At 51.5% G+C, this 25,841-nt stretch overlaps 7 protein-coding genes across 7 annotated transcripts; 3 read left to right on the top strand and 4 right to left on the bottom strand.

Moving 5' to 3' along the window:
* Nucleotides 1–893: 893 nt before the first annotated feature.
* Nucleotides 894–2,877, top strand: P170DRAFT_508297 (putative APSES transcription factor Xbp1; the record flags this gene model as incomplete). The annotated part of the gene is made up of 4 exons (XM_024854557.1): nucleotides 894–1,540; nucleotides 1,605–1,720; nucleotides 1,770–1,854; nucleotides 1,913–2,877. The coding sequence occupies exons 1-4, from the start codon at nucleotides 1,201–1,203 to the stop codon at nucleotides 2,875–2,877; spliced, it is 1,506 nt and encodes a 501-aa protein (XP_024705359.1). The 5' UTR covers nucleotides 894–1,200.
* Nucleotides 2,878–3,532: 655 nt separating this feature from the next.
* P170DRAFT_404775 (DNA topoisomerase 2) lies at nucleotides 3,533–9,359 on the bottom strand. Its single transcript, XM_024846547.1, has 3 exons — nucleotides 9,083–9,359; nucleotides 8,696–9,016; nucleotides 3,533–8,640 (listed from the first exon to the last, which is right to left on the bottom strand). The coding sequence occupies exons 1-3, from the start codon at nucleotides 9,152–9,154 to the stop codon at nucleotides 3,766–3,768; spliced, it is 5,268 nt and encodes a 1,755-aa protein (XP_024705358.1). The 5' UTR covers nucleotides 9,155–9,359; the 3' UTR covers nucleotides 3,533–3,765.
* Nucleotides 9,360–11,044: 1,685 nt separating this feature from the next.
* P170DRAFT_404771 (putative GTPase activating protein (Evi5)) lies at nucleotides 11,045–14,470 on the top strand. Its single transcript, XM_024846546.1, has 4 exons — nucleotides 11,045–11,735; nucleotides 11,797–12,410; nucleotides 12,462–12,818; nucleotides 12,874–14,470. Exons 1-4 carry the CDS (start codon nucleotides 11,373–11,375, stop codon nucleotides 14,228–14,230), a joined length of 2,691 nt encoding a protein of 896 aa, XP_024705357.1. The 5' UTR covers nucleotides 11,045–11,372; the 3' UTR covers nucleotides 14,231–14,470.
* P170DRAFT_404770 (uncharacterized protein) lies at nucleotides 14,421–15,177 on the bottom strand. The gene is made up of 3 exons (XM_024846545.1): nucleotides 15,072–15,177; nucleotides 14,890–15,001; nucleotides 14,421–14,733 (listed from the first exon to the last, which is right to left on the bottom strand). Exons 1-3 carry the CDS (start codon nucleotides 15,129–15,131, stop codon nucleotides 14,546–14,548), a joined length of 360 nt encoding a protein of 119 aa, XP_024705356.1. The 5' UTR covers nucleotides 15,132–15,177; the 3' UTR covers nucleotides 14,421–14,545.
* Nucleotides 15,178–15,972: 795 nt separating this feature from the next.
* Nucleotides 15,973–20,102, top strand: P170DRAFT_380384 (WD40 repeat domain-containing protein; the record flags this gene model as incomplete). Its single annotated transcript, XM_024845525.1, has 4 exons — nucleotides 15,973–16,452; nucleotides 16,510–18,459; nucleotides 18,528–18,971; nucleotides 19,593–20,102. Coding segments are annotated over exons 1-4 (2,991 nt in total), but the record flags the coding sequence as incomplete, so codon positions are not given.
* Nucleotides 20,103–21,184: 1,082 nt separating this feature from the next.
* P170DRAFT_353209 (arsenate resistance ArsH) lies at nucleotides 21,185–22,102 on the bottom strand (the record flags this gene model as incomplete). The annotated part of the gene is made up of 2 exons (XM_024843966.1): nucleotides 21,185–21,580; nucleotides 21,644–22,102. 2 exons carry the CDS (start codon nucleotides 22,100–22,102, stop codon nucleotides 21,185–21,187), a joined length of 855 nt encoding a protein of 284 aa, XP_024705354.1.
* A 579-nt stretch (nucleotides 22,103–22,681) lies between these two features.
* P170DRAFT_445447 (fungal specific transcription factor domain-containing protein) lies at nucleotides 22,682–25,115 on the bottom strand (the record flags this gene model as incomplete). The annotated part of the gene is made up of 6 exons (XM_024850709.1): nucleotides 22,682–23,174; nucleotides 23,249–23,499; nucleotides 23,547–23,984; nucleotides 24,032–24,324; nucleotides 24,385–24,845; nucleotides 25,096–25,115. The coding sequence occupies 6 exons, from the start codon at nucleotides 25,113–25,115 to the stop codon at nucleotides 22,682–22,684; spliced, it is 1,956 nt and encodes a 651-aa protein (XP_024705353.1).
* Between the last annotated feature and the right edge of the window lie 726 nt (nucleotides 25,116–25,841).

Here is a 25,841-nt window from a genome sequence, read left to right as displayed (position 1 = left end):
TTTGGCTTACGGTCGTCAGACCGCCGTCTCCAGCTGTTTGTACGGACCAGAGATCTGGATCATCCAAGAAGCCATAGACCCGGTTTTCCCAATTGACGGTCAATGATGCAAGACCCTCCACATGGTGACAGGCGTCCCCTGAATCGTGATCTACCACGTCCCCCTCTTAGGAGTCCGCGTTATCTCTTGTCTTGGGTAGCTGCAGATGAGCGAGTGGAACCAGCGAAGCCTCGAAAATCCGGAGAGGCGTACGCGACTTTTTTTCCTTTTCTTTTTCCGATTTGAATTTTTGAGGGGAAACAGAATGTCGTCAGTCAAGTATTCTTGCAGTAGCGCCGGTTTCGAAGAGGGAGGAACCCCGTTACAGAATGGTTGAACCCGGGGGCGAGGGAGTATTTGCCATACTCAAAGTGGATTTTGGGTATGGCAAGCTGGACTCGCCCACTGTCCGGTTCAATCTGGCGTGTGCCTCGTGATGCCCTCCTTTGTCCAAGTGCCGGGAGAATGTTTCTCATACCGGAGCCTTCAGCCCATCCAAGACATCCGCCCAACCTAAGATGTCTAGAAATATGGCCACATCGTAGGGAGAAGGCTCACCGCTGCTCCAGATGGCTACACCCTTTCCCCGTCATTGCCTCGACAGGAGATTGCACGCGCACTAATTCTCCTCGCATTCAGACGGGACAAACAGAAGGCAGCCATTGAGATCCCTTCGTCAGATGCCGTCAAGTATCCACTCATTTGGGAGACCTTGTACCCATGAGTCTAGGAAAGGGAGGTGAGCGTGGCTCATGATTTGATTTGTTTTTTTCTCAGACCTTGTCTTTTTATTTATTTTCTGCTATTATTTTGTCATTCCTGTTTGGCTGGCCCGATGATTGCTCGGGGCAATACGGTGAGCTAAGATATCCGTGCCCTGATATCCGTTCTATTTTCCCTCTTGTTTCTCTTGATTGTCTCTCTTCCTTTGACTCCTGCTGGCCCTTCTAGAATTCATCCTTCTCCAGTGTCTTAGGGATCAGAACAGCAAGGTTCATTAGGCCCCCGCACCTTTTCGTCGTGTTCTCATAAAACCTCCGTTTGTGTTGGTTTCCTTTCGCTGTTTTGGGTACTCACTGGTGATTCCTTTCCCCCGAGCCGATCGAAAGTCTGGCTGGAGTTGAATTCCTCTTCTCTTATACTCCGAGGGGCCCTCTACTCATGGCTTCTATCGAATCACTTCTTAACCCCTTACCGGACTTGGACCGGTTTTGTGTGCCAAGTTCAGCAATGTCGAACCCTTCTAGCGTGATGACACCCCGGGCATCATCTCGTCAAAAAAGGGAGAAAGCGCCCAAGGATGCTGCGATCTTCAAGAAAGACAAGATCAGGGGCGAGCTGCGATACCCACCTTGCGAGCAGCGAAATGAAGAGCTGACCCGAATCCACCGCGAATTCCAGCTCTATCCGATGGGCGAAATCGCGTCGTATCCGCGCCACATCCCGTACAACAGCGACAAAAAGTCGTTTCAGGAGCGGACGGGACGCGAGAGCTTCGAAGGTATGAATTCATTTGATGAACTCGAAGTGTTTAGGAGACATGTGAAGCTGACTGTTGATTATAGTTCTGCAGTATGAATTTACCATTCCTGGCGAAGACAAGAGATGGATGGTCATGTGGGATTACAATATCGGCCTAGTTCGAACAACCCACCTTTTCAAGTGCCAGGACTACTCCAAGGTCAGTGAACGTTTGTGGACCATCATCTCGACCCAACTAACAATACCAGACAACCCCGGCCAAAATGTTGAACGCCAACCCTGGCCTTCGCGACATCTGTCATAGCATCACAGGTGGTGCGCTTGCAGCACAAGGTATGAGCATTCATTTTTTGCCCTGGCTACACAGTTCAGAAAGACTAATAGAAACCAGGCTACTGGATGCCTTTCGAAGCCGCCAAAGCAGTCGCAGCCACCTTTTGCTGGCGAATCCGTCACGTCCTCACCCCCATCTTCGGCCTCGACTTCATAGACATGTGCATCCACCCGCAAGATCGTGGGCGATACGGCCGCATGATCATCCACAAATCCATCGTGGACAAATCCACCGAAATGGCGAACTACTACCGCAGCCTTGAACTTCAGTCCCCCCCACAACAGCCGCTCCTCACCTCTCGTCGACCAGCATGCCCCTCGAACCTATTCGAGAAACAAATCCTCCCGAAATCCTTCGACTACCACCACCATGCCCATCAACTTCGTCATGACTACGCCGACAGCTTGGTTAGCTATGGCTCCTCCCCCGAATATAACTCTGGCACCAGCACTTCCGACGCATACTGCATGTCCCCCGTCAGCCCGTGTCGCAATACCTTCACCCCCGTGAACACACCGCGCAGCAACGAAATCGGGATGGGGTACTCAGGGACCGCATCCCCACGAGGACTCCTCTGCTCGCTCCAAAACATGTCACGAAAAAGAGCCAACGACTCCAGCGACGGCGAGAGCGGCAGCGGCAGCTCCGACACAATGATGTCCTCAAGCACACAATACTCCTCGACCACGACAAGCGCCAACACGCCCAGCGACTGTCTATTAGAACTCGACGACGTCGACGTCAACGACGAGGACGACGAGGACGACGACGACGGCGACTACCGCGACAGTTCCGACGATGAGCACCCATCCCAGTCGCCCAGTAAACGACCCCGAGCCAGCCACATCGAAACGCGATCTCGACGAAACCCCCAGAAGCTGCTCCCCGGCGAGGTCAAGGCCGCGCATGCCCTTCTCAGTCTGTACATGCAGGACGCGACCGGCAGCGGCAGCGACGAAGAGGGATTCATGCGCTGGCAGCAGCAGAATAGCGGGCGGAAGAGACGGAGAGCGTCGGCTTGACTGTCTCGTCGACCAACACTGGGCAGTGCAGGTATCATTGCGAACGAACTCACGAGGAATGATAAAATAGACTGGATCGGCGCATTGTGTCTTTAGGTTTTTATTTTTCTTCGGGTTTGTTTAAGACTGTCTTTGGATGTGCTTTTCTTTGGACTTTTTATTTTATCTTTCTGAATATTTCCTGCTTTAATTAATTCCTTATCTTCATCTACACATTCCATCTATTCATGTCCATCCATCCATCCCTTCACGAGAAGGAAATACCTACCACTCGTAGAATAAACCCCGTGATCGAACCAAACACCTATATTTTCCTGCCTATAGTAAAACAGGCACTGAATCCCAACAGCCTCTTTACTCTATCTAGTCTTCATCCTACCTCCTTTATACCTCCCTGAAATCCTAAATGACTAACCTCCAAAGATCTTGGTTCCTCATTCCTCATTTATCAGCATGACTACCTACGATTTACTAGATTGTAGGGATTCGCTGCTCGGAACTACCCATGTAGAACTACGGCCTCATCTAATTGATGAACACGAGCATCGGGCGAGAATATGGTCGTATAGAGATAGGGTGGAGCCGACTATTCAGCTAGAGATCTGGAACTTTTGAAATAGAGCATATTTTCTGATTAAAAATAGAATATTAACTACTTGGAAGGTCAAAGAAGGAACCGAAATAAAAGAGACCGAAGATCAAGTCCGATTGCATATCAAAACCAGTTATCAACACGAGAACTTTCAACGTCTTTTCAACAGTGCGAAATGTGAATAGAAACAAAGCATGGACATAGGTAAGACATATGTAAAAACAAGTAGAAAGAAATTACTCTAGGAGCAGCAAACGTTCAACGCACCCTGCATCCTATCCCATGGGCACGCGCGTTTAGTCGCTTTCATCGAAATCATCGCCAGAATCACCATCACCACCGTCCTCACTGTCATCATCATCGACCACGTAGGTCTTCTTGGTCGCTGCGGTCCGCCGCGCCGGTCGAGCGGCTGCCCTCCGGGCGGGACGCACCTCCTCTTCCGACTCGTCGCCCTTCTTGCCTCCGGCAGGGGAGTCCAAGATGTCGTTGGCCATGGCATCGATGTCGTCATCCGACAGATCGTCCGCCAGCTGCTTCTTCTTGGGGGCTGGCTTAGCAGTCTTGGCTTGCTTGGAAGCGTAGGCCTTGGCAGCCGGAGACAAGGTGGTCTGCTTGGTGGCAGGAGCACTGGCCTTGGTAGCGGTGGTCGCGTCCTTCTTAGGCCGGCCACGGGTCTTCGCGGCAGCTGTCTTCGCGGCGGCACCCGTCGCAGCCTTGCCCCGAGCAGTAGTCTTTGCCTTGCTGGCCGCGGGCTTCACGGGCTCATCCTCGTCATCGTCATCGCCGGCGCCGTTGTCCTCTTCAGGGTCATTGTCATCCGACATCTTCGGCGACTTATCCTTGGGCTTGACTTGCAGCGTGCGACGGGGGGAGTTCTGCGGCACCAGCTTGCTATAGTCGGTTTCGTCCGCATCAAAGTCAGGCGATCGCTTCGAGGTTTTGGAGCTGGGGGTCAAGCCGCTGCTTCCAGGTCGAGAGCGCTCCGAGAAGAGCTGTCGAGAATCGGAGGGCGCACCGCTCTTGCCACCGATGCCCTTAACCATGTTGCTGACATCGCCAAGAAGATCCTCTCCATCATCGCTGTCGGAGTCGATGATCGTGTTCAAGGGCGGACCCCGGCCGGCCCTGCGGTTGGACCCATATGACGACTTTGCGGCCTCGGTCTTTGTGATTTCTTGGATATCGTCGTCATCAAAGTCATCATCATCGTCTTCATCCTTAGGCTTGGCCTTGGCCTTGCTGGCAGTAGAAGACGCCTTCGTTGCCGGTCGGCCTCGCTTGGGAGCTGCTTTAGGGGCGTCGTCCTCCTCGGCCTTGACAGAAGTGGAAGCCTTGGAATTGGCTCGGGACTTCTTTGGCGCGACTTCTTCAGCTATATCGGCCATGTCCTGATCCTCATCCTCTTTCTTGGGCTCGGGCTCGGGTTCGGGCTCGGGTTCAGACTTGGGCTGAGGCTTCGCAGCACCGCGACTCTTCTTCGGCAGCACCTCCATGTCAAAATCATCGTCCGAATCATCCTCGTCCATCGGCGAAGGCTTTGCTTTGGCTGCTGGCTTGGCGGGTCTACCGAGGTAATTGAGAAGACCGCCCTTAGGTTCCGCCTTCTTGGCCGCCGCCTTCTTGGATTTGGGCGCGGCAAAGTCTTCGTCGTCCGGATCATCATCAGTCGCGGCCTTGCGCTTCCTGGCAGCTAATCCCCGACCAGTCGTCATGAGTTTCGAAGATCTGCGACGGTCCATGTTAGCCACCTTGCGCAAGCGCCGAGCCTCATCGTCGATCTGGAATCGCCATTCGTTGATGAATTCCTCGAGGTCGCGCTTCCAGATGTCTTCCTTGGACATCTTGATCAAGGCGTCGATTTCCATCTCCTTGTCGCCGATCTGGCGACGGAGCTTTTCGACACGCTCCTGGGTCAAAGACCAAATGGCCATACCCAGAAGATAGTCGTAGGAGTTCGAGAGAACCGCGGTGTCTTCCGCATTCTCTTCGTCCTCTTCCTCGACGACAGGCTCCATTTCACCGGCCTTGACGGCATCCTTCACCTTCGGGAAAGGCTTGAAGCTCTTCTCCTTCAGCTCGGCGACGAGGGCGCTCTTCTTCTTCTTGGAAACCACCAAGTCACCGTCGATGATCATTTGAACGAATCGAGCCTGGTTGCTCAGTTTGTCCAGCTCCCTTTGCATTTCGGAAAGCTGGTACTGCTTGCGGCGCTCGTAATACTTGAGACGGATTTGATAGAATTCCTTGAGAATGTCGTCAACACCTGCGTATTTCGTGATGCGGCCTTCGGGGTCAAAGGCGACCAAGTTGGAGGTGGCGATGGATTTCGTCAGCTTGAACTTCTCCTCCAGGCCCTCAGACAAAGCTGCCGTCATGTGTTTTTCGTCCATCTGGATAACGAAGTGAACCTTGTGATGCGTGTTGTAATCCTTGTAATCCTTGATGAACGAGGGGGTCTTCTCCGCCTTGATAATGTCTTCAAGTTTGTCCTTGAAATCCTGGGTCCAGGTGCGGATGGGGAGTTCAGTGATTTCCACTTCCTTCTCGCCGGTCTCCTTGATGATACCGCTGAATTTGTAGCGATCGCCTCCCACATCGGTGACCTCACCGTTGAAGCCTCGGAACCACGGCTGCATGGGCTTGATCTCCTCGCCGTCCATCATGCGCCTCAGGTTCTCGACAATGTCCTCGGGGTTGTAGTTGGGAATCGACGAACTCCATCCAGTACCGATACCGTCAGCACCGTTGATCAGGATCATGGGCACAACGGGCATGTAGACTTCAGGCTCGATCTTCTCGCCATCATCTTCATTGTACGTGAGGAGCGGATCATCGTGGGAATGAAACACGCGCCGGGCAAATGGCGACAGACGGGTGTAGATGTAACGAGCACTGGCACAATCGGAACCACCCTGAAGACGAGAACCGAAGTTACCGCTGGGCTCCAGACAGTTGATGTTGTTGGAACCAACGAAGTTTTGCGCCAAGCCGACAATCGTCTGCTGCAGGGATGTATCACCGTGCTGGTACGCCGTCATACCGGAAACGTGACCCGCCAGTTCGACCACCTTCATATCTTTCTTCAGGTTGCGCCGGAAGCAGGTGTACAGGACCTTGCGCTGACCGGGCTTGAGACCATCAACAACGGAGGGGATGGATCGGATGTTGTCGGCCATACTGAAAAGAATAAGTTCCTTGTTGATGAAGTCGGTGTAAGTGATCTTGGAAAGCGTGTGGTCCAAGAAGGTTCCGGGTTTGAACTGCCGCAGCCACTCCTTTCGCTCATCGGCCTTCTTCTTGGAGAAGGCGAGTTCGATCAGGGCGGCCTCGTTGTCCTGAATGGTGTGAAACTCCTTCAAGTGGCGATCGAGATCGCGGAAGTAAACCTGGGCATCCTCAGTGGTACTGGTACCCAGACCCTTGTAGTACTTGTGCTCCCAACGTTCATTCTTGTGAGCTTCCCTGAACGCTTCGTACTCGGGCATCGTGAAGAAGGAATGTTGTTTCGTGGGGTTCTTGGGGTCACCCTTCCAGATTTTCACAATGGGAGTAATGAACTCGATCAGGAACTCGGGGATCTTCAGCAAACTAGGGAACTGAGCCTGAAGGAAGTTGATGAGTAGACCCTTGATATGACTACCATCGTGATCCTGATCAGTCATGATCATCAGATGGCCGTAACGCAGCCCACGAGTCTCGGTGTATTCTTTCTTGTGCTGCAATCCGATGAAGTTCTTGATGTTTTGGATTTCCTGGTTCTTGGAGATCTGCTCGAACGAGGCATCACGGACGTTCAGCAGTTTTCCTCGCAGCGGGAAGACACCGAATAGATCGGGACCGACAACCGCACGCCCAGCCATCGCCAAACCCTTGGCCGAGTCACCTTCCGTCAAGATGAGAGTACAGTGGTGACCATCCTTGGTTCCGGCCTTGTTCGCATCGGTCAATTTCGGGTTGTTCATACGAGAACGGCGACCGCCGTCGGACTTCTTCAGCATCTGGTCCGCCTTGTGCTGAGCAAAGGACAAGATATTCGACATGACATTCGTCTTCAGAATCTTCTTGTAGAAATCGTCCTCGAGCGGGCATTTGCTGCCGAACTGGGTCTGCTTGGTGGTCAACTGCTCCTTGGTTTGCGAGGTAAAGGCCGGGTTGACGATCAGGGCGTTCACAAAGATAAAGATGTGATTGCGGAGCTGCGCAGGCTTGAGCGTAGCACCGTTCTTGTTCTTCCTCTTGAGTTCGGTGGCCAGTCTGCCGCAAATCTGGTCGGCAATGTAGTTGACGTGAGTACCTCCTGACGTTGTGGCGATCGAGTTCACGAACGACACCTGCTGGAAGGAGCCGTCCGACACCGCGAAACCAACCTCCCACCGAGGATCGGGGCTGCATGTGATGATCTCATCCTTGGGCGCGGGACCCTCATCTCCTCGCTCTCGGCGAATGGCTTTGGTGTACATCTCCATGTACTTCTTGAAGTTGCGGATGGGAATGCGGCTGCCGTTCAATTTCACGGCCACCTTGGCGGTTCCCGCCAAATCGTAGACTCGACGCTTCACCAAAGCCTCAAAGTCGTCATCAATACCGGTCATGCCGAACTTGGCATAGTCGGGCTTGAAGGTGACCTTGGTGTAATCCTCACCCTTGGCCTCCGTGATCTTGGCTTTGCCGACCTTGGTCATGTTGTCGGTCCAGGTCTGCTTGTACTTCTTCTTCTGTCGCGAATCCTGGGTTTCAATGCTGAACTCGACGGAAAAGACGTTACAGAGCTTGGCACCGAAACCGTTACGACCACCGGTCACCTTCTGCTGAGTGTCGTCGTAGTTGGAGGAGGTGAGCAAATGACCGAAGATCAGCTCGGGGACGAAGATCTTTTCCTTCGAGTGCATTTCAATGGGGATACCCCGACCGTTGTTCCAGACACTGATAACACCCGACTCGCGGTCAATGGTCACCCGGATTTCGTCCATGTTCTTATCGTTCTGCTTGTTGTCGGCGGCGTTGACAACGATTTCATCGAAAATCTTATAGAGACCGGGGACGTAGGTGACCTCTCGGAACTCCATACCCTCGGAGACCGAGCTGTACACCCACATATGCTGGGGGGTCATCTCAGTGGATCCGATATAGGTATCCGGACGTTTGATAATATGTTCGCGTGGTGATAGCTAATTGCCGAGAAGGTTAGCGGGGAAGGACACGAGGGTTGCGATAGCCACTGACCTTCTGGTACTTGTCCGAAGCGCTGGCTTCCTTGGATGGTTCCTCTGCGCCCTCGCCGGTGAAGGATTCATTCTCCACGTCGGCGAGGGGTTTCGAGCCAGCTCTTTTGGCAGCTGGAGCCGTTTTGGCCTTCTTGGGAGGCGTGTGGGACAGCATGGAGTCGTCGTCGGACATGTTGTTGCCATCGGACAACTCGTCTTCGCTGTCCGCTTTGGCGCGCTTCTTGGAAGCGGGCGCCTTCGCAGTCTTTTTGCCCGTCAGGGTTGTTTGGGTGGTTTTCTTGGGCGCGGCAGCTTTCTTCGGGGCGGCCTTCTTGGCTTTCTAAATGCGACAGACAGTCAGAGGTTGATCAAGCAGAATTGATGAGATGACGTGTGAAAAACATACAGGAGCGGGCTCAGGGACGAAGTCAGAGCTGCCCTCGTCATCGAAGACGGAGCTAGCCATCGAGTCGTCCATGGCGAACGAGTGGGAGAATTACGACGGTGAAACAGCAGAAGAGAAAAGGAGAAAGAGTGACGGCAAGGATCGAGGGAAGAAAAACAGGAGGGTCAACCTCCAAAATGGGGGGCACCTCAGGGTATAGGAGAGAACGTGAGCGAGAAAACAAACAAAACCCCCGAACGATCGCCTCTTTGTTGTTGTTGTCGTTGTTGTCGTTGCTTTGTCGAGGCTGGCAGACCTGGACGCGCTCTGGCTGATTGCCGCCGGCGTGGCAGAACCTGTCTGTCCGCCGGATCATCGGTTCCTCCGCCCCGAGTGGCAAGCGCTTTCCCCAAAGAGGCAATCCCCAAACAGTCTGGCCAGAAAGGGAAGGTGCGACCAAAACATGCAAGGACGCGCGGGGGAGGGGAACCATCGCAGGTAGCAGTTATTATTAGAAACCATTCATCTCCCCTCCAGAAAACTTTTCTCTTTGTGTTTCTGGTCCTTTCAGTCCTTCAGTTCTTTACACTCAACGGCCTATCTCACGTTGACTGCCCAGTTTCCTGGCAACCACCCTAATAAAGAACCACAAAGAACAAGCACCTCCCCATTTGGTCTTGATGAAACCATTCTCGATCTCTTGGGAATAGCTCCTAGTCCGAATGAGTGTAGACTCCGAACTGCCACGGTCTTTGTGTGCCCCTTTGTCATGAAGACCCTCTTACCTCACTCTGAAGGACTCTCTTACCTCCCAACGCTCACTAGCGCTTCAAAATATAGATTCATTTGCCACTTCCACCTCCAGCTGTAACATTTCTAGTTTACTGATCACTGCCCAGGTGCGCACTTCAATGACTTTCCTATCAACTAGGCAGTAAGCACCCAACCTAAGATGAGCGTGCTACGTACATCCAGTCCCATGAGTCCTCTGCCTCGGCCCTTCCACCGCGCTTCTAGAATCCGTGCGGCCGGACCCGTAAGGCTGTTTTCGACCTTACGTAAGATGTGGCGGTATGGGCGGCGTACGGTACTTTACACGGTGGAGATTGAGGATAAAATGATCCAATCAGAATGACAGTAAACAAAAAGCCGCCAATCGGCTACTGCCAAGACCGCATCCCTGGGCGTATGAAACGGAACGCGCCGAGAGTCCATTCAGGGGAAGTTCACAACGGACTTATGCAGGGGAACTGGAAGCCAGAAACTTCTCTGACAGTCCTTGCTTGACTTACTCTTCTTTACTATACCTGGAGATAGACATGCTAGAGGTGCTAGGGTGGTAGACAGGGGCTTACCTCGGACGATGGCAGCTGGAATCTATCGGTCCAGGAGTCCGACTTTGCACCGTTATTCCAGCCCACTATCGCCATGGGACGACCAGCTTAATTAACCTTGTGGAGGCCAGCGTGGATCCCACTGGATCCTCGACGAGGCGAATGAAGTCGTTGCGAATTCCCCTCGCATGTGTGACGAGATATCCCTTATTCTGGACGGAGCAGAAGTGTAGATACTGCCCACAGCGTAGATAACGAACAATGGCAGCAACAATCCCATCCGTGGTTCGGGATGTGGAGATGCTAGCATATCGATCGTCCTCCCCCGGCTCAACCAAGGAGGTCGAATAATCGACCCCGATAGGGAGGCCGGCGACGATGCATTATTGAGTGCGATCGACGGGGCGAGACTCGACGGCGGAGAAGGCATCGGATGCCCCTGAGTGCTGTCATCGCGACATGATGGCCTTCTCTTAGCCCGAGTTATTTCGGTCTCCCTACGGAGTAATACTGCGTATTGATTGATTAATATCGTGAGCGTTTATAGCATGACGCTCTAGTGGCCGGCACTAATCCGACTAAAGGAAATAACCTCTCCATTTCTGTCCGACTCGTCATTTCAGGGAGTTCACTTTCTGAAACCAAACTACGGCGTAACCGGCCTGGCCGTTCTTCCTTTCTCCTCCGTCCCCTCTCTCACTCTCTCACTCTTTCACTCTCACTCCCACCGACTCTCCCTCTCTCCCACCTCCCCTCCTCCCCGCCGATTTGTCCTGCAAGCGATGCTGTCAACTGCGACCGCCCCTCCTGATCGTGTGCTTTGCTTCTCTTAATCCTTTGCGCCTCTGATATCCGATTACCCGACCGCGGCCACCGCGTTGGTTCCCCTCCGCCCCCACTGCTGATTGATCGCGAGGAATGCGCACTTGATTGCCACCCATTGAGCCGTCAGAAATACTCCCTGAAAGCCAAAGACCATGGATCCCTCCAGTCCCGCCACATCTCGCGTTCAATCCGACGGGATCCTGAACCACGTTGCCCCGAATCACGCGCATAGCGACTCCATGGTCACCGTCTCGTTATCATCCAACTCGGAGCACACCCAGCCCGAATGGCGGACTCTCGACATTCCCCGGACCCCCGTCGAGGTGACGTCGCCCGCCAGTGCCGAAGACAGCGAGACGAGAACCACGCCGACTTTGAAATCCGTGCGGAGTGCCGGTGCGTCGATTCGGTCTCGGAGCAGTGAGGAAGGCGACCGGGGAGATGGCGATATGGTGGATTGGGAGGAACTGGAAAAGTCGGAAGAGCAGGAACCCCGCCGCGAGGGGTCCGACGAGGTGCGTTGTTCTAGCTTGAGGATTACACGGGGATGAAAGATCAAGGATTGACTGGATTTAGTCGACGGCCCTTCTGCTGGCTCGTCTGGAGCAAGAAAACAATGCCCTGGCAACCAACCCTAAGTCGGGACTGACCAATGTCCCAAAAACCCCGGAAATACAGCAAAGACCGTCCCGATCACAGTCGCTCCATCACATCAAACGATTGATCAACGATGACCCTCGATCGTCGTTGCGTTATTCCCAGCTCCCCCCTCCCCCGATGACCGAACTCGAATTCTGGGCCGCTCTCGTCGCAGATTACCCCCAAACCGCACAGCGATTACCGACGTTGACCTCAAATAAAATCCGCGGTGGTGTCCCGCCGCCTTTGCGCGGCGTGGTATGGCCTAGTTTGGCCGGTGCTCGGGATACGACGCTTTTGGCGGAATACCAGAGGTTGTGCGGCGAGACTAGCCCGTACGAGGGTCTGATCGGAAAGGATATCGGTCGCAGCTTTCCCAACGTCGAGATGTTCCGTGATCCTCACGGCGAGGGACAGCAGATGTTGGCTCGGGTCCTGAAATGCTTCAGTCTCTACGACACGAAAATCGGGTACTGCCAGGGTCTGGGTTTTGTGGTCGGTCCGTTGTTGATGCACATGACTGATGCGGAGGCGTTCTGCGTGCTTGTGAGGTAAGATAAGAGACGGTTCCTGAAGATGTAGAAGAGAGCTAATTCGAATAGGTTGATGGACCACTATGACCTGCGCACGTGCTATCTGCCCGATCTGTCGGGCCTTCATCTCCGGGTCTACCAGTTCCAGAATCTCCTTTCGCGCCTTCGACCCGGTCTTTTCGCGCACCTGGAATCGTTGCATGTTGAGCCGGTGTACGTGTCGCAGTGGTTCCTGTCGTTCTTCGCGGTGTCCTGCCCTCTGCCCATGCTGCTGCGGATCTACGATGTGATTTTCCTCGAGGGCGCGTGCGAGACGCTGATGCGAGTGGCACTGTCGCTGATGCAGCGCAACGAGAAGAAGATTCTGGCCTGCGCGGAATTCGAAGACGTGATGCAGCTGTTGTTGTCGCGCAGTTTGTGGGATACGTAAGTCAGCCACTGGATGCGCCCGTCAGAGGCTGGGAGCTAATTTGGGCCGCAGATACGCCTGCCACGCCGACGATTTCGTCAACGACTTTGTCTCGCTCACGTCGCTGGTTACCAAGGAAAGCCTGCAAGCGCTGGAAGCCAGCTACAACCAATCGCAGGGAGTGCCGACGGGCATCTCGTTCCCCCAAATGCAGGCGGCGGCGTCGCGCTTCTTGGGCCGCTTCTGGGCGGGGTCGAATTCGGGGTCTGGCTCCCACAACTCCATGAAACCCTTCTCGCTCAATCCCAACCACGCCAGCACCAGCATCCGTCGCTCCGCCTCCAAGCAGAGCATGACCTCCACCTTAAATTCCATCGAATCCACCTCCGATGCCAGCACCGCTCCGACCGAACTCTCCGCCGCCGACGTCCCCAAGCCGCGCGCCAAATCCACCATGTCGCAGAACAAGGATCGCGACCTGCACACGCAAATCGAAGATCTGCTGATGGCGCTCAGCGATCTACAGCGCCAACACGCCGACCTCACCCGGGACCTGCAGCACGAGCGCGAAGAGCGCGAGGAGGACCAGCAGATCGCGAAAGCCATGCTCAACCACATCAGGAGCACCGAGAACCCGCCGAGCGAGCTGATCGGCAAAGCCGAGGAGCGTTTCGTCGGCAGCGCCGCGCCGGACCGGGAATCCATCGACCAGACCAAGCACCAGCTGCGCGACGACCTCAACCGTTGGAAGGAGATGCACACCGTCGAGGCCGGTCGCTGTCTCGACCTGACCCGTCGCATGGACGACCACGAGAAGGAGAACTCGTCGCTGCGCGACCAACTCCGCGAAGCCCGCGGGCGCATCCAAGACGGCTACCGCGATCGCCAGCGTCTGGAGCGCATGGTGCGCGAGCTCCGCTCCATCAAAGCGCCCCCCTCCGACTCGCCGCCGGAATCCTACGGCTCCCCCACCAGCGAGCCCGGCGAAGGGGCCACGCCGCCCGGCCTGCGCGAACTCAAACTCGTGCGCTCCAACTCGCAACGATCCCTGTCGCAGCGCTCCAGCTCCAAACGCAGCACCTTCACCAAACGATCCAGCAGCCTGGGTCTGCAATCGGTGCTGTCGACGGAGAACAACAAGCCGGCCGGCGACGAGGCCCTCCTGCTCGAGCTCGTCAACGCAAAGACCGCCGAAGCCGTCGCCAAGCAAGAACTCGAGGAGGTGAAGGCCAAGATGGAAGGGCTGCGGAAACAGGTCGCCGCGTCGCAGCGCGCGCAGTCCCAAACCCCCGAACCCCCCAGCCGCTCCCCCTCCGCCATGGGCGTCCACAAAGTCGCCACGGAGCCGCCAGCCACCGGCGGCGGATTCTTCAGCGGCTGGGGCCGACGGGCGGTCTCGACCAGCCAGGAGTCCTATACGGAGAAATAAATCGGATGTACAAAAGGGGGCTATGGGTATGGGAATAGGAATGGGGTTGGGGTAATGGGTTGAGGTACATACATGCACATAATTTATTCGGCAAGGAGTTTGACCGTGGCCTATGGTGTTGCGAACTTATAGACTTGTCTTTCTTTTTGTTTTTCACAGTCTTTTCCTTTCAAGTATATGATATGATATCCTTGTGTGTACATACAACAGACAGACAGACAGACAGAATACTTTCACCACTATGGTATACTCAAACCACCTACCCTACCCTAATAAACCCAATAAACATTACACCTAGAACCTCGAAAAAGTGAGTTAGAAAAAAGCCGCCCAAGCCTGCACGGCCCCCATAACCGCAACGACAACCCCATTCTCAACGACGCCACGCTTGAAATACCACCCGGAGCTGGCCCACACGATACCCGTCATCAGCGCCGCAATGGCCCTATTCACCGGCAGCTCTAGGAGAGTCGGGTCTTGGGCCCAGGAGTAGTTGAGCAATGCTATCGCGAGTAGCGTATATGTATGCATTAGCAACAGTTAAGTAATAGCCATATAATATATCACTTGATACCCAACCAACTAATGATGAAAAGGGATGATGATGTCATGACTACATCCTCGCTCGCTGTCTAGAAAGAAAACATGGGCAAACTCACCCGTCATCAAGAAAAATGCACTCCCCTGGTACCAGCCGACTTTTGCGCACGAGTAGGGAAGATTCGGGAGCGCGCGGAACTGGGGTGCTGATTGCCAGGTTTTGGCGGAGAGCTATACAGAATACTGGTGTTAGTTTGCATGCTGAGAGACGGGAGAGGGTAGAGGGAAGAGGGAGATGTACCGTGTGCCCGAGAGAGATGATCAGCCAGCCGGTGGCTGTTGCTTGGAGGCGGGTGGACATTTTTATAATTGTGTTTTGTGGTGAATTGTGTTAGTTCTGAGGATTGAGAGGGAGGGTGTAATTGGGAGGGAAGTGATCTTGAGGGGTTTGTTAGAAGGGGATTGCCAAGGCTGGTGGATATGCCGAGGTTTGTTGAATTGAGTTTGAGTTGATTAGATTGACTACTTTTTGTGGATTGGAAGTTGTCATCGGTAGACGATGTTTGGTAAAATAGCGGTTAGAAGAAGTAGTAGTTGGGTATTTCATTTTGATTCGAGGGGCGCTGTGTGAAATTAAGCTATATCATAATCTTATAGTAAGAGTATAATAGTAAGAGTATAGCTTGCAGACCCCTGCCTTCTCAAGTACAGCGAATGTTTTGGGTGAGGTTTCCGAAGTCGATAATTGCCTTGTTGTTTGGGACTATTATTAAAGCTCTTTCTTTTTCCTCTTTTAAAAATACTGTTCTTGTTATGTTTTTCTATCTAGATATAAATATAGGTACCTTATAGTGCATGTACTGTATGAGGTCTATTTGTATAGCTGGATAATGTAATCTCTCTTCGGTTGTTGAATGTCCAAAGCCATTCTATTGCTTGAGGAAATAGAAAAAAGGATATTATAAAAGCAAGTACCAATAACCTATTGTCTATGTCAGCCTGCGTGTCGTTTGATCATTGGCCAGCAATGAGGGGCTGAGACAGCGCTTAGCGATATACCAGCAAAAGGCAATATAGAACTACCTAGAGGTTGCACCGCCGTCACCCAGCCTCGTATTACCTTTCGCATTCCAATTTGCGCCATCGACTGAAACAGAAACGATGCCTTCCCGTAAAGGCAAGAGTTGGCTTAAAAGATTCTATCGGAAGAGGAAGAGGATGTACGTGAGAACCCGATCAGTGGGACAGACAACGATCCAGTCGAACACACTTCCGCTCAAAACAATCACATCCCTGAGTTAGAAGAAGCTCCGACTTCCCATGAGCTGGCGCAAAGTCCGGTTGCTCTTGCTCAGAATCTCTGGGACGCTGCCTATCAATCTCTGGACCAAGCCGAACGATCGCGACTGGACTTAATCCGCCAGGATCTCCCTAGGAAAAGCCCCAGCGACCAACATACCGACGATACGTCCATTTCTATATGGCTGCGGGATACCATCGAGACGGTCAAGGATCAGTTCGAGATTCGGAAAATTAAGCTCGACGATTCCAAAGTCAGGAGAGCTGCCGAACGCATTCTCGATGCTGCGTGTTCCATGCAGAGTGTGGTCGGAGGCATCGTGGCCGTTGACCCCACGGGTCATGCAGCAAGTGCGTGGGCAATAGTATCCCTTGGACTGAAGGTAAGTCTGATTAACTTTTCCATTCAGTTTGGAACTAAACTAACACTGGCGCTATAGATGACCCAGAACGATCGTATGCTTCAGGAGAAGTTGTTCGAGGCCTCGGAGTTTCTGACAGATGTACTGGCCCGCTATACCCTTGTGGAGAAATCACTCCAGAAAAGCCACGAGGATACCAGCAAGCTTCTCAATCAAAGCGTCATTCAACTCTATGCAAGCATCATGCGATATGCTTTAGAGATGGCCCATGTTCGAGAAGCAGGCGTGGCCGAACGAATCTGGCTCAGTCTTTTGGTCCCCGAACCTGAGAATCAGCAACTATCAATGCTCCGGGCGAATATTGAAAAGCAGGATCAAACCCTTCAGGGTCTGATTGTCCTGGACCACACCTTCCGTGCTAGCCAACAAGGGGAGAGACTGCTCGCTCAAATTGAACAGAATTCAGCATTAGTTCAAAAGATTGACCAAGATTTCCAACTCTCCAGGTTGCCCTTTGCCGACAAGGCGCTAAATGGCGTTTTGGAAGACCTACAGGAAAGGTGGTGTTATAAGGGAACAAGGCATGGCCTCTTGCAGGAGATTGTAAACTGGGTGGACAATCCTGGTGACAAGCAGTTCTTCTGGCTGAATGGTATGGCAGGGACCGGAAAGTCGACTATTTCACGTACACTGGCCAAATTATTTAAAAACCGAGGGATCCTCGGGGCAAGCTTTTTCTTTAAGAAAGGTGAACAGGACTGTGACTCATTGGAAAAGTTTATACCGACAGTCGTTCGCCAGTTAATAACATTCTTTCCGAGCCTCAAACATGACATTAAGCATGTCATTGACAAAGATGACTTGATTTTCAATCGGAGCTTGGAAGAGCAGTTCGAGGAACTGTTTCTGAAGCCATTACTCAATGTTCGACTGCCTCAGCGCCAGACTCTGGTTCTCATCCTTGACGCAGTCGACGAGTGTCAAAATAACCAGGACATGATGCGAATTTTCGAGATGTTACCCAGAACACAAAGCCCTCAAGGGGTGGACTTGCGATTTTTCATTACAGGGAGACCCGAGCTGGCAATTCGTGAAGGTTTAGATAGGATGCAAAATCGTCCATACCGAGAAAAACTTCTTCAAGACGTCGAAGGCGTGGAACGTGACATCTCAGTCTATATGCGTGCCAAACTCAGCGAAATAAAGATAAGGACACCACACGGGGAACTAATGAGTTGGCCTGAAATCACGATCAGGAGACTGACAGAGAAAGCATACCCGCTATTTATTGTCGCTTCAACCATATGTGGATTTGTTGGAGACAAGGACTTCGATCCCGAGGAACGCGTTGAAATAATCCTGCGGCAGCCTCACTCCGACAACAAGCTCGCCCAAACCTATCGAACGATTTTGGACCAGCTTGTTTCCGGAAAAAGTAAGACGGACAAACAAGAGATACTTCAAGACTTCCACCGCATTGTTGGATCCATTATTCTTCTATATGACCCACTCCCAGCCAATTCTCTGGCGCGCATTCTCGGAGTGTCGAAAGCGCTCACTAATAGAAGACTTGGACGCCTCCGTTCCGTTCTCGTCATACCTGATGAAGCTCATGTCCCAATAAGACCTCTGCACTTATCATTCCGAGACATTCTTGTCGATGATAGCACATCTGACATGGACCCGTTCACGATAAATACAATTGTACGACATCGAGATTTAGCCGATAAATGCCTTGAAGTGATGTCCGATAAGAAGATCGGTCTCCGAAGAAACATCTGCGGGCTTGAAAATAATGGAATTCTAAGCAGCGAAATTGATGAAATTGAGAAAGCCTTGAGTCCCGAGTTGAAATACGCTTGTCGATACTGGGTCAAACACCTTGTAGATGGACAGATGGGGATTGGTCAGGGTCGCATTTACGCATTTTTCGAGGCACACTTCCTGCACTGGTTGGAGGCAATGGGCATCCTTGGGTTGGTATCGGAGGTCTTAAGATATCTTTCAAGTATGCAACGGCTTTTTCCGGTCAGTTAATCTCTATTCAATGCTCACCATAAATAGCAATAATCGTTTGGTGCTGATGGTTGTTCCAGGAAACGCAGGACACCCTGTTAACCAGATTCCTTTCTGACGCAGTTCGATTTACGCAAAGAGCTGCCGACATGATTAGCATGGCGCCTCTCCAAGTATATTCTTCTGCGCTCATATTTACGCCGGAGAATAGTGTGGTGCGGGAAATGTTCAACAGTCAGATCCCACATGATTTTGTGACCCTGCCACCAGTAGAAGAAGACTGGGGTGCGCTACTGCAGTCCTTCCAAGGCCCTCCAGAGAGGATACAGGCACTTGGATTCTCATCAGACGGTCGCCTCCTTGCTTGCAGCTACGATAAGAATACCATCAAGCTCTGGGATGACGAGGGAATGGGGTCTGTACAGCAAATCCGGACATTATCCAACTCTTCGGAATCTGGGGTACTGATTTCTACATTCTCACCAGACGGTGAATTACTAGCGTGTAGCTTCCAAGATGGCACCGTCCGGATTTGGCATGTGGCCAGCAAGGAGTCATTCACGCTTATACCCAACTCAGGCAGCCTTGGTGAAGCAGAAAACTCAAGCAACTCAGCCGAGTCACGCCACTCAGAACTACCACCTCGCTTTTGCCAGACCTTGTTTATAGCATTCTCTTTCAATAGCCAAAGAATGGCGGCAGTTACCTGGGCTCTAAAAGGTGACGTGGAATATGCCCTACAATTATGGGATTTGACCGGGGGTGAGCCACATATCCTTCATATTTTTAATGAAACAGACGAAATTAGATCTGTTGGTTTTTTACACCATGATCGCTTCCTTGTCTGGGGTGTGCAGGATAAAATCAAGATGTGCAGTATTGACAAAGATGACTTATGTTGCCCGAATGCAATAAAGAGCTTTGACAAGGTCCTACAACGCCCCATGGTCTGCTCAGGATACCAGAAACGAATAATACACTGTGTCGACGGGAAACTTGTCGTCGAAAATTTTGATTTCAACACAAGCTCGACAGAAAAGAATGCAAATATCCAGAGAGTGATCAGCTCGGGAAGGCCTCGGATGCTTCAACTTTCAGCAGATGAACGGTGGCTAGTTTCAACTCCTTGGGGTTCCACCATTGAGCTATGGGACCTAAATCATCAAGGCTCAGAGTTGCGACCAAAGGTTCTTGGTAATCTTATATCATCCTGCTGCGCTCTTGCCTTCTCACGTGATAATCGTCGTTTGGCTTGCGGCTTTGTGAATGGCGTCGTTCAAATTTGGGGGACCGATAAGATAGCCTCAGACAGTCTTTGGAAAGAATCCAAGATGTCGTCGATATCGGTCTTGAGAATTGCCCTCTCGCCTGATGGCCTGAGACTGGCCTTTAGCTCCAGAGATAAGGGCCTGAATCTTTGGGAAATTGAGGCAAACGGATCAGGCAAAAGAGTGCACACGCTGTCGAATGATGATCACTCTCGCTCGACATGTCTGGTATTCTCTCCAGATAGTCGAATGTTAGCATGTGCTTCTCAACAAGATGGTTCAATTGCCATTTGGGACTTGGATCTCAAAAGAATCATGTGCAAAGTGCGAGAGGGCCATCGTTTGATTGCCAGTACAATGTGTTTCTCGCCGGATGGTCGGGTGCTGGTAAACAGTACATGGGGTGAGCAAAGATACGACTACCAGGTATGGCATTTTAGTGAGGACCTGCGCCATCAGCCACATGGATTCCAGGGCCACTTAAGCTCCAGTAGCCCGCTTGCCATTGCGTTCTTACCAGATGATCAGTATGTAGTTAGTAGTTACGACGACAGTACACTATCGATATGGGACCCCATTACTGGAGAGTGTCTGCAAAAGATTGATACGACTGGTCCAACACATTTACTACGGTTTTCCACAGACGGTGGTCATCTATTCACAGAGAGGGAGGCTTTTCGCATCGAAGACGGGTGCTCGAAAGACAAAAATCTTCTAACGAGCTCTGACGAGTGCATTCCTTTCATTGCCGTGCGGGACGACTGGATTGTCCGCGGTGACCGAAGATATCTGTTGCTACCTCCAGAATACCGGGGTGTCTGGACTTCGCATGAAAATGTTCTATACATTGGAACCAGGTCAGGTGAGATTCACCAGTATGTGCTTGGGGATGATGAACAGGTGTCACTTCTTTCTAGTCAATGTTCATCGCAGTCTGGGGGATAGATTGAATGAGAACGATACCTCTTTCATTTGTCTTCTGTTTGAATGTTTGTTTGGTTAATTAATTGAACGCAATGGAAAAGTTTACAGAAACCGATAAGCAGAGCTGTACAGATATAGACAATTCCTATACCTAGTCTTTGCCTTATTCCTATCGTCAGTATATCCACACCCTATACCAAACTCATGTATCCCACCTACTAACTTAACCAACCTTCGCCCTCCCCCCTTAACATCCTCCCAATGCTCACTCTCATTCATCTTCTCCTCACATCATTGTTACCTGTCCTTTTACCCGCCACCAATACCCATTTCTGCGAAATTAGCCTTCGGGTTCTAGATGACTTGGTCAGCAGGAGTTAAAGCTGAAAGACGAATCGCATTGGACCAGCTACTGCATGTAATGGCTGATTTCTGAATGTGGTTTAATCACCAAACTTGTAGAGGGCAAGACGACTTCAGATAAACAGCATTATTCCTTACATTCCATTGTACTAGACCATGTGTAGTGGTTACTGTATTCAACTTCAAATAGCAGCATTCCTCATCTCCTCCTTCAACCTCCTATCTTCCCGTTCGCTAAACCGATCACCAAAAAGCTCAATGTGCGGACGCATCAGAATCGTATATTTGACAAACTCCTCCATGCAATCCACCAGCCGATCGCGGTTGCCACTATGCATGAGTCGTTGATCTTCTGGCTGCCCTTCGTCCGGAAATTGCGTATATGCTCTGGGGATCGAGGATTGATTCGGGATCGTGAACATGCGCATCCACCGACCCAGGATCCGCAGTGAGTTGACGGCATTGAAGGATTGGGATCCACCGCAGACCTGGGCGATGGCGAGCGTTCTGCCCTGCGTGGGACGAACACTCCCTGTTGTCAAGGGGATCCAGTCGATTTGGTTTTTGAATACAGCGGTCTAGAACCAATAATTAGTTCTCGCGCCAGGTGTTGGATTACTCGCGATATGGAGGTAATGTACCAGATTCCCGTGCTGTTCAGGCGATACCCAGACATGTCCATCACTCCAGCGGCTGAGCTCTCGGAGTTCGTGTACTTTCGGGTGGTTTGCATCGCTGTCGCTCTTCACGGGGAGACCTTCAGGGTCAAATACGCGAACGTCACAGCCGAGTCGGAACAGGATGCGCGAGGCCTCGAATGCCACGAGTCGGGAATAGGACCTTCTCCGAAGGCTGCCGTAAAGGACCAAAACTTTCAGTCTCTCGTTTGTGTTCCGGAGGTTCTGCTCGGCCATGTTTAGAGCCGTGGATAGCTCTAGGTTGTTGACCCAGTCCTCGGTCGTAGTGTCGGTGAGAATGAACGGTCGGTACTTCTGGCGGATTTCTGGGTCGTCTTCACTCAGAGGCAGTTCCAATGATCGATAACTTGTCTCTGTGAGGCGGGTATCTGGGACCACTTGCTGAGGGATAGTGGAATGCATCCTTTTTAAATGTACGGGGTGCAACAAGAAAGGCCTCAAAGAAATTGCGGACTTGAATGTCCAGGGCAATCTCTGTATAGATTGATAAAGCATGGAGTATTTCGACGAAGGGGAACAAGTAAGACTGAGCACAGCCATAAAAACTCGGTTTCTACAGATAAAGTGAGTGCATGAAGGAGTATGTCACCAGCGAATTCTGATTGGACAAGATATACTAGCGTAAGCAGTGGGTCTTCCTCCGACCCGCGGATCCTTCGAAGGATTTACTATGGAGATATCGCATACATCGCTTCCTCTTTTCGCGAAGTTGGCTGAATTCCCATGTACTCCTGTGAGTGTAGCTGAATTAAGAAAGGGTGACTCTGTAAAGAGCCCAGCCCCATCGCTGTCTCCCGCATTTCTTATCGTTCCGAAAATACTTCACATAGGTCGAGGACCTAGCTCCCATCCGCACCAACCAGCGAAGATATCGAGAACGCAGGCGAGATTAATAAACTGTGCAGTTGAGATATAAGACGTTTTTTGACCAATATAAATAAAAGCTCCAGGTTCAAAATTAAACAAGCACCGACAAAATGCTCAGCATATCCAACTCTCATCTAGAAGAGTGAAGTCCGACTCCTGAAGTAACCCCATTATAGCCCGGTTACTAGAGAACCAGCCATCCAGCTCTGCCTCATTACCCATTCGCATCATCGGCTCCTCCCTCTGCCTATACTCCTGTCCGATCAAATCACGTCCAGAGTCTGAATCCAGAGACTGCAAAGCCTGATAATGGACGTCACCCGAAATAGGTGCTGATAGTCCCAATGCAGCGAGGTATTCATCCATCTCGGCACACGCTGCTGTCTGGCCTGGCTGCTGGGTTGTGCGGAACTCTACGTAGCGCAATGCCACGTTGTAGAGGACTAGGAAAAGCCGGTACATTCTGGCGGCAGCATCTGAGACAGTTGGTGCGGTCCTGATGGATTCGACGAAGATCTGGAGGTGAGATAGGCAACTTTGATCTTGGGTTTCGATTACGTGACAGAATATGACGATGAAGGGAGAAAAGGGCGCGAAGAGGAGGGTCCTGGGAGCGGTTATTATGTTAGAGCCGGAGAGGATGGAGTTGGCCGGTGGTTTTACTCGGAGACACAATCTTACCAATGGACGTACTTGGGAAAGTAGATATCGTGGTTCTTGCGCATCACGTCCAAGCAGTCATGATGTCTCTGCAAAGTGGCCTGGGCGGTTTTGATGCAGTTTGAGCTGAAGCTTGTGGATGATTCTTTGGAGGGTGGAGCGGCCCGATAGACTAGCGTGAGAAGAGATAGACGGAGGACATCGTCAGAGACAGCGAAGAAGTTTATCAACTCTTCTCCAGAGGTCTGCCGAGCAACTCGGATCCATTGGTCCTATGCGATGTCAGAATGGTTCTTGGATCGGCCCTTTCATGACTTACATGGGTTTCTCGAGTTGCCTTTTCCAACGCCCGCAGGTCATCCACAAGGATTTGTACTCTATCATGCCGCACTTTGTCGGGTTGAGCGAGTGAGGAAGGGCTGTATAGCATCGCGTATATGTTGCCCTGGCATCGCGCAGATTCGATCCATAAAGGAAAGTAAGCCATGACAGGGGCCTGATTGCAGTTGTTTGCTGAGGGTCGAGGTATTGTTATATCACCGTCGGGGATAGTTGACGCTCGTCCTAGGCGGAGTGATAAGCTCTTGTCGAGAAAGTAGACGCCCCAAAAGAGGAAAAGTTTGTATTGTATGGTCTCTTGCGAATCGAACTTCATGGATACATCCCGATGATAGCCCAGTGTCTGGCATATCTCAGACGCTTTTGAAGAAAATGTCCAGGACATAGAAGGCTTTGAGAGCTCGACGAAGTGGAAAGCCTTTGGATTGGTTAATTGAGCATCGGTTTTCAAGAAGAGATACTGACACCGAAAGTAAGTGCAAGAACTGTGCTCGAGGTTGCAGGTAGATGCAGAGGCAGATCAGCCAGCGCAGTTTCTAGATTTACTCGGCACAGACGAGCAAAGCCGAAGTATTCCTCTCTATACTCCTCGGGCAATTGAAAAGCGTAGTCCCAGAAAAGAGAGTGCAGACCGGCGTTCACAGTTATAAAATCAGCCCCAGGATAGTCATCAGAGAAGTAGACACCAAGGCATATGTCTGTAAATTGATTGAATTGAATATGTTCATAGATCCAGCCGGTGCCGGCGAGACTCTGGGCTAAGCGACAGCCGGTTTAGATGTTATACGTGCTCATCGCAGTCAAAAACTAGTACTCACATTTCGCAAGACGTATTAGGGCAACAGCCTTCTCGATAGGAGGAAGCTCGAAATCTTGGAGTCGGAGGCGGGGAGTGGGAGATAAGTGAGTGTCAATTATTCCGCTCGAGGCCGTCTGCTTTTTGAGTGTAGCAACAGTTTGAGCAAGTGCATCCAGAGTCTGGCGCATCTCTAGACTGCAATCCTTTACAGAATCCGTGCTCAGGAAGCTTTGCAGGAATTCGTTTGCAAAAGCAGAGTGGGCAGTCAACGAAGAGTCCCCTTCCACGACTGGCCCAGCGATCGAGTCGGCCTGGGCTGCATTGCTAGATACCGCTGGCGTGGAATGTGACTCGGTGGATGGTGTTTGTGTACTCCTTGGTAGCCGAGGTCGTTCGGCATCGGGTCGACTTACTTTGAGGTCATCCAAAATTTCGATGATGCAATCGAGTCGGCGTTCGATGTGGTCAATCTTTCTTTCACTATAGGACGAGACAATAGTTAGGGTGAATCCAGAAATGACAACCAAGCAAGATTGAGAAAGGGCTACGAGGGTGTGCAGCACATACTAAAAAGGAGTGAAGTGGATGCGAGTGCGCTTCTCCTTGGTCTTAATTTCGGCATATGTACACTGAATGTTCCTTTGCCCACAATGCGAACAAGGGTGCTGTCGGTTACACCGTATCTAGGGAAGATTAGACTCCAATTTCGCGGTGTCGCGTCAAGGCATACCTTGCGGAATCGACAAGCATCGCACTGAAATGAGTTAACTCTGGTGATGAAGGATCAGGAGCCCAAACGGATCACAAACAGCTCGCATCATGAGACTATCCGGGTTTTGCGAGGATACGCTCTTGGAAACATCAGAGTCACCTGGAGTATGAGTATCTTCCATGATGATAACGCAAATCAGAGACTGGGACCTCTTGGAATAGACGGAGGGGAGGTTGAAACGTCGAGAGGGCACCAAGATGACAGGATATCCAAACATCTGGACAGCCTGAGATTAAGCTCCAGTAACTGAGATCCTGAGATCACCGAAAACTCATTCACGGGCTTGAACCGGTGCCAGGAGCCCAATTATCGACCCTATTCCGCAAGTGGTGCCCGCCTGGGATGACTCGAAGATGGATGATCATAGTAGCTTGTCGGCCCTATTCCGAAAGTAGTGCCCGCTGGCAAATAAAATCTCATTTTATATGACTCGAATGGGTGATCACAGAGCCCCACATCCATGGATGAGTCCTTTTTATTTCATGGCATGCAAAAGACTGGCTCCTATACCGTTGGAACTCATTCATAGAGGACGTCTTTGCGGTTTAGCATTTTTTTGTTAAAAAAAAAATCCTGATTAGTTGGTTTCAATTGCAGAACCATTCGGATTCAAAGAAAAAATCTTCCTTTGATTTTCTAGAATGCTGTATGCCACCACTGATCCACGGTTGAGGGAGTGCGGAGCCCGTGAAATCCGTCGTCCG

Source organism: Aspergillus steynii (assembly GCF_002849105.1).
Source record: "Aspergillus steynii IBT 23096 chromosome Unknown P170scaffold_3, whole genome shotgun sequence".
Lineage (NCBI taxonomy): Eukaryota > Fungi > Ascomycota > Eurotiomycetes > Eurotiales > Aspergillaceae > Aspergillus > Aspergillus steynii.
This window is presented reverse-complemented; position numbering and strand designations above follow the sequence as displayed.